This window comes from Helianthus annuus, chromosome 9 (genome assembly GCF_002127325.2).
Source record: "Helianthus annuus cultivar XRQ/B chromosome 9, HanXRQr2.0-SUNRISE, whole genome shotgun sequence".
Lineage (NCBI taxonomy): Eukaryota > Viridiplantae > Streptophyta > Magnoliopsida > Asterales > Asteraceae > Helianthus > Helianthus annuus.
The window spans coordinates 130,040,344-130,048,051 of NC_035441.2; the positions used below are offsets into that span (position 1 = coordinate 130,040,344).

Sequence of the window (7,708 nt, forward strand, 5' to 3'; positions counted from 1 at the left end):
GTAACCATCGAGTTATAGCGAATATCGTTCACAACACACACCGATCACGAAGTGCTGCCGCAATCAGGGTAATAACTCGATCGCTATTACGATTCAACGTCCGATCGATTATAACTATCCAACGATTGTCCAAGTGCTGCTCAAATTGAGCTTGTACTTTGATTATTCATCGTGATTTCGACTTGAATATTTGAGTGCTGTTCGAATTCAGACTATGCTCTGTTATTCGTTGTGAATCCGATTGAATTATTAAGTATCGCACTTGTTAATCGATGTGAAGGTTTGATCTCGTGAATTGACGTAACTGCTGAATTAGTTACTAACCCGGTTGTGTGTGTGTATTATTATTTAAATTAGGTTAATCACAGGCAAATCAGTAGGCTTATATCTTGCTCGTTAAATCTGCAAAGTGAGTCATTCCTCTTTTATAAACTCTTTTCTCACAGTTTGTGAGCCAACTGTTTTACAATACTCCAAGTTATTTTCAAAGTGTTATAATTACAGGGATTAAGTCGTGGTTATCTTAACCGCTGGTTAGTGGGGTATTGTGCACATTACTAATTTCTCACCGTTAGGCGATAAGCCCTAACAGGGGTTAGGCTAATAAGACCTAACAGTGACAAAACGTCACTAATTGGGTGACTGGACCCAATAGTGGTATGACCATCGTGACACGGGTGGCAAGACCAGATATTAATTAAGATACTGCCATAGTAATCGCTCTTATGCTGTAATTTATAACTATGTGTCATTTTTATCAAAATGAATGATTCACTCAGTATTTCCCCGCTGACAAAACCTTTTTACAACATGTTTCAGGTGACCTACTGAGTTAAGTACACGTGCTACGGAGCACTAACAAGCTTGAAGTGGTGGCTCAAATGAATAAATAAACATGTTTGTAAAATAATGAAATTATGATATTTACGGGGTTTATCCTAAATATAAATAAATAATACTCGGGCATTTTTCAAAAGTAAAAACGATCCTGTTAAGACTTCCGCTATAAAAATAAATACCACGGGATTTTCTGTCCCGCGGCTCCCGAAACGGGTCAAACCGGGTCGGGGGCCGTGACAGAAAAAGGTGGTATCAGAGCCACTGATCAAGCCACTGATTTAAGCCTGTTAAGTCTTTAGAAAATACTTAAAATTTCCAACTGTCATTCTGTGAATATATGTTTTATTATCTGACTAATTGGGTATAGTATGAGCAGAACTTTATATGCTAGCCAATGTAGCAAATAATGCAATTCTTGACCTAATTTTAGTACCTTTATTATCCAAAAGTCTAGAAGTCTTATTCAGTAAGTAAATAAACTTACAAATGAAACCTAGGGTATTTTAAATTTTAGTTGTCTTGGTAGTTAAACAGTATGAAATGATATTTCAAAGTTTTCTATCAAATTTGCTATAACTTCTGACTTAGTAATTATGTTATGTTAAACAACATGAGTAATTTGTCTGATGCCCTTCAGAACTTAAATCTCTATCCAGTAAGAATAGCAGTTTCCAGAGATTTCAATAGATATATAGCAGACAGAGAAGAACCTATAGAATTCAACGCTGTATCTCTCGAAAAACCCACGCCTAAGAAAATAGAAATTGGGGAAAACTCTAGACAAAGAAAAGAGAAAAGGGATGTGGCAAAGAAAAGGGATGCAAATGGAAATTTCTTTGGATTTGTTAGGTTTGAAGGAGTACAGAACGTAAAGAACATATTGGCAGGGCTGAATACGGTAAAGATATATGAAACAAAGGTCAACGTATCAGTGGCACTCTATGATAAAGATCGAAGGAGATTTGGAAGTCAACCACAACAGGCGAACAGAGAACAGTTTCCTCCTAATGTTCAGCAGCGTCAAAAACAAGAGCCAAGGATGGTGAAAAGATGGCAGCAGACTAATGTGTCAAACAATGTTTCATATAGGGATATTCTGGCAGGGGAAAAGTCCAGTCAATGTGTAACAAAAAAGTCATCACCCTAAGAGAGAAACTTCCTGTGTATAATGCACACTGCCTAGGAAGAGCTATAATCGGAGAAGCAAAAGACGTGAAGGCGATTAGTTACCTGAGGTCTATGTTGAATAGAGGTGGGTATCTAGATGCACCTATATGTTACTTAGGTGGTTTCCACTTCATGATTGTGATGAAAGACAAGGAGATGGCAATGCAATTTCTGCAAAGAAAGGAAGATTTATGGGAGGAATATCTTATTAACGTTATTTTATGGGAAGGACAATATGTGAAAACTGAACGGGTGGTGGAAATTAAAGTTTCTGGGTTACCATTCCAGTTTCGTGATTATGAAGTCTATGATCAGATTGGTGCTTTATTTGGTAAAATTGTTAAAGGGTCTGAATTCTCTTGGGCTGAGACTGATGTGTCTGTCGGGGGTTGTCATGTCTTAACCAAGAATACTTGCCCTATAAACGAGGAAGTAGAGGTGGTGTGGAGAAACAACAGGTATAGTGCTACAGTTGTGGAAGCCGAAAGCAGGTGGTTTCAAGTAGACATCGTCGGCTCGGTCCTTACGGAGATAGCTTCGCCGGTAAAATCAAAAGATGAAGTCAATGAGGTCAACATGGAGGAGGAGTGGGAAGATGGGGAAGTCCGGAACCAGTCGCCGGTAAGGGTAGGTCAGGGCCCGCCGGGGAAAACGAATAAGGAAACTGAAGGGTCGGGTGAAACCAAAGGGTCGGAGGAAAAAATCGATGAAAAAGAGGGAGATCCGGTGGGAATCGAGTCGAAGTCTGGGGAATTGTCACCCATGCACGTTGTGCATGGGAATGTGGAGGGGGAATCATTAAGGACGGCGGGTGAGGGTCCCAAGAATACGGGTGAGGTACAAAATCCTGGTGGTGGAGCCCATGCTGGGAATATAGCTGGATATGAAGTTGGTGGGTCTTTTTCTGATTTGGGCCAGGGCCCAGGTACAAAATCTAGGAAAAGACCAAGGCGGGTTAGGAGTCCACATGTGGAGAGCCCAGAAGAGGAAAGATGGGAGGGCCCAGTAAGTGGCCATATACGGAATTTAGAGAGAACTTTTGATCTAAACGAGACGACGGCTCCAGAACCTCTGTCTTCTGGTGTTCCGATTACGGTAGAACAAGTATCAGGTGACAATGTTGAAAGGGTACACGTGGTAGATCGGCAAGAAGTAGACAACGAGGAGCGATGTCAAGAAGAAATACAGTCCAATTCGGAGGCGAATCCCGTTAAAATTGGCTCGGTTCAGACAGATGAACAGGGGGTTCAGGAGGAAGTAAGGAACACAGTGGAAGTTGGATCGGTGCTCGGGTTTCAACTGAATGGCTTCGATGAGCAGGTAAGTGCGCTTATCAGTGGTGAACAACATGGTTTCCAATGAATATTATGTCCATAAATCTTAGGGGGGTCAGAGACCAGAGAAAAATCGACTGGATCAGGGGGCTGAAAACATCTCATGGGGTCCATTTTCTAAAAATTCAAGAAACAAAATTGGGGGGTGTCACAGATTTCAGGATTGGGAGTTACTGGGGGAGGTCTAGGTATGAAATGGCAATCGTTGATGCTGTTGGTAGGTCTGGGGGCCTTGTTAGCATGTGGGACCCAACCGTATTTGAATGCACCGACATCATAAAAAATCAGAGGTTCATTTTGGTACAAGGGATGGTAAAGCACACAGGGGAAATTCTGAATATAGTCAATGTATATGCATACAATGACCCGGTAGAAAGAAGAGCCCTATGGGAGGAGTTGGTTATTCTTAAAAGGGCATTAGAAGGTATGTGGATTTTTGGTGGGGATTTTAACGATGTTAGGGAACCGGGGGAGAGACTCAATTCAGAATATGTGGTCGCTAATGCAGATCGGTTTAATCGGTTCATTGAGTCAGCGGATCTGGTGGAGTATCAGATGGGTGGACGTAAATTCACCTACCACTCTGATAATGGTCTTCATAAAAGCAAATTGGATCGGTTCTTGGTGTGCAGGGAATTTAGAGAAAAATGGCCGACTGCTTCAGTTGTTGCTTTATCAAATAAAGTGTCGGATCACTGCCCGATCTTGCTTTGTCTTACATCACCTAACTTCGGCCCTATTCCGACTAGAATTTTCAACTCTTGGCTGGACTTGCCCGGTATTATGGATTTCACCCGACAATCGCTGAATAGTTTTTGGTTTGAAGGACCAGCAGACTTGGGACTTGCCGTCAAGCTAAAATGGATTAAGTTCAGATTAAAGGAACGAGTCACTTTAATTAAAGCAGAAAAAGAGGCGGTATACAAGGAAAAATTAGAAGTATTGGAGGCCTTGGAACTGCAAGCATAGGATAGAGTTCTGTCCCCCGATGAATTGGACATTAGAGCGGAGTGCAAAAAAGTAATAATGGAGGATGATAGGATAAAAACCATGGATTTGGTGCAAAGATCTAGGGTTAAGTGGGCATTAGATGGTGATGAAAATACGAATTTTTTCCACAATATAGTCAATGCAAATCAATGTTCGAATAGATTGAACGGTCTCATGATTAACGGAGTATGGGAGACGGCCCCACCACTCATTAAAGACACGGTATGCTCGTTTTTTGCTGAAAAATTTAAGGAATCGGTTGATGTACGGACGGGACTGATTTGCCCAAATCTGAAACAAGTTTCGGAGGAGGATGCCGAAGTCCTTGCAGCTCCATTCTCGTTAGTAGAAATAAAGAATGCGGTTTGGGATTGTGCGGGGGACAAAGCACCAGGCCCGGATGGAGTAAATTTTCGGTTCATTAAACGGTGTTGGGCCTCGTTGCAATCTGATTTTGTTAAGGTATTTGATGAATCTATGATAAACGCAACCATTTCCCAGGGTTGTACCTCATCGTTTATTGCCCTTATACCCAAGTGTACGGACCCGGGTGGGTTAGGGGACTATAGGCCCATCAGTCTAGTCGGGTGTATTAATAAGGTAATATCCAAGGTTCTGGCGAATAGAATGAAGTTGGTTATTAACCAAATAATATCGAAAGAGCAAACGGCTTTTATCGCTAATAGGAGTATTCTCGATGGGCCACTTGTTTTGAATGAACTAGTACCATGGTTGAGGTCGAGTAAAAAGGAGGGATTCATCTTTAAGGTGGATATAGAGAAGGCTTACGATTCACTCAATTGGAATTTTTTGGAGACAGTAATGGAACAAATGAACTTCCCGGTGATGTATAGGAAATGGGTTATGGCTATAATCACTAACGCTAGGGCTTCGGTGTTAGTAAATGGGTCACCGACACAGGAGTTCGTATGTTATAGAGGGTTGAGACAAGGCGATCCATTGTCTCCATTCCTTTTCATCATTGCAATGGAGGCTCTAACAGGTGTGATGAAGAAGGCGTGCAATCTTGGGCTCTATGAAGGCATTCGATTCATAAACCATGGTACGATCCTATCTCATTTTTTGTACGCGGATGACGTCATTTTCGTTGGAAGTTGGTCGTTAGGATCCGTGAAAAATCTAAGGAGATTGCTAAGGTGTTTCTACTTGGCATCTGGGCTTCGTGTGAATCTGAATAAAAGTAGCGTTATTGGTGTGAACGTTAGCGACGATAGAATCCAAGAGCTGGCATTGCTACTGGGGTGTAGGGTGGGGTCCTTTCCGTTTAAACATCTGGGGCTCCAAGTGGGGGCTAATATGAATCTATGCAAACATTGGCAGCCGGTCATTGATGTCTTTCGAAAAAGATTAGCCCTGTGGAAGGCAAATACTCTCTCTTTCGGTGGTAGGTTGACTTTGATAAAGTCGGTACTAAGTGCACTTCCTACCTACTATTTTTCCTTATATAGAGCCTCGTCTAAAGTAATTGATCAACTTGAGAGATTGCGACGGGAATTCCTATGGGGAATAACTCCGGAGAAGGGTAAGATGAGTTGGGTGGCGTGGCAAAGTATTATGACGCCAAAAGAACTAGGTGGGGTGGGTATTGGTTCATTAAAGGATGCAAACTTGGCAATGCTTGCCAAATGGTGGTGGAGATTCAAAATAGACCCCGAGAGCTTATGGCGAAAAGTGATATGGAGCATCCATCATAACGAAAGGCTGTGGAATTTGATACCAAGGAAGTTGTCAGTGGCTGGCCCGTGGAAACAAGTTGCAAAAGTGGCAGACGATCTGGTTCGGTATGACATAAATTTAAATTCTTGCTTACGGGCTATTGTGGGTAATGGGAGATCGATTGTTTTCTGGAAAGAATGTTGGTTAGGAGCAGAAACTTTGAAAAGTAGGTTTCCGAATTTATTTGCCTTGGAATGAGTCAAAAACGCCAAAATTTCGGAACGTATATCAACTGTGGATGGAAGAGTAGTGCTGAATTTTAACTGGTTGAGGCTGCCGTCGTCCTTGGTGGAACTGGCAGAATTACAAAGTATGTCTGCAACGATTCTGCATGTGACATTGGGGACCGGAGAAGATAGGTGGGCTTGGGAACTAGATGATTCGGCGGTTTTTTCAGTTAAAAGTCTTAAAAAAACGATGCAGCTGAATCGGTTCGCGAGTCTAGGGAACGATTTTGTATGGAATAACTGGATTCCAATCAAGGTAAGTTTCCTGGCCTGGAGATTATCGTTGGATCGGGTTCCTACGTTGGTGGCGTTGGCTCGCAGGAATGTGAATACGGGTCAGACTCGATGTAGGTTCTGTGATTTGTATGATGAGGATGCGGATCATTTGTTCGTGGGCTGTGAAGTGGCTCAATGTGTATGGAATTTCGTATCACAGTGGTGTAGGATATCTAGTATATTCACTTTCCGAGTGAAGGATATACTAGACTGGCACAAACATGTAAAGGGTTGTGAAAAATGGAGGAAGCTGGTGTATGCTATCATGCAGGTGGCACTATGGGCCGTGTGGAGATGCAGGAACGATGTGATATTCAACAGCAAAGAAGTCAGTATTGATCGGATTTTAAATGAAATAAAACACTTGGCGTTCCTATGGATAAGTAGCCGCTCGAACTTAAGAGGAATTACGTGGGATGATTGGTGTAAGTTCGATAGTGCAAGGAATTGGTTATAGATTAGAAGGGCTGTAATCTGTTATGTAAACTTTGGTGTGGGCTAACATTTGGTTAGCTCTTTGATTAATAAATAAATTTTGTTTGCCGTTCAAAAAAAAGATCACATGCCAATCTCAATTACTCAACTAAAATTGATTGAACCGATTTATAACATGCAGCTTTATCTTACTTTCACATGCAATCTGGCAACCTCGTTAAATGTATCACACAACTCGATAAACTTTTTCAAACGTTTCACACAATACAAAGCATTTTTCAAGTGGTCAATGTTTTCAAACGATGTGTCTACCTTTTTCAAACGAAGATTTCAAACGGAAAGTTCATTTTTCAAACGACAAAGCATAGTTCAAATGATAGAACCAATATTCAAACGGAATGGACTATGACGTCATCATTCCATGAGCATTTTCAAACGGTTAGACATTTTTCTATCAGTTTTAGATCGAATTTCAGTCTGAAATTTCTAAGGCTTTGTTAATTGACAAATCCGAACACAGTGTGAAACTTTGAGCCGATTTCAACCGTAAAATTTATCAATTTTATGAAAGAAGGTGTAGAAAATTAGATTTTCAAGCTGAATTATGGCAAGAACTCCTCGTCCTGAGCTCTGATACCACTTGTAGGATCGGTTTCGACCTGAATGAGTCGTTTGGAAGAGCTCTCGTACGTTTCAGAGGCG

At 41.5% G+C, this 7,708-nt stretch overlaps 2 protein-coding genes across 2 annotated transcripts; both read left to right on the forward strand.

The window, feature by feature from the left end:
- Nucleotides 1-3,536: 3,536 nt before the first annotated feature.
- Nucleotides 3,537-4,310, forward strand: LOC110876343. Its single transcript, XM_022124514.1, has one exon. The coding sequence runs from the start codon at nt 3,537-3,539 to the stop codon at nt 4,308-4,310; it is 774 nt and encodes a 257-aa protein (XP_021980206.1).
- A 2,070-nt stretch (nt 4,311-6,380) lies between these two features.
- LOC110876344 lies at nt 6,381-7,028 on the forward strand. The gene has a single exon (XM_022124515.1). The coding sequence runs from the start codon at nt 6,381-6,383 to the stop codon at nt 7,026-7,028; it is 648 nt and encodes a 215-aa protein (XP_021980207.1).
- Nucleotides 7,029-7,708: the final 680 nt, after the last annotated feature.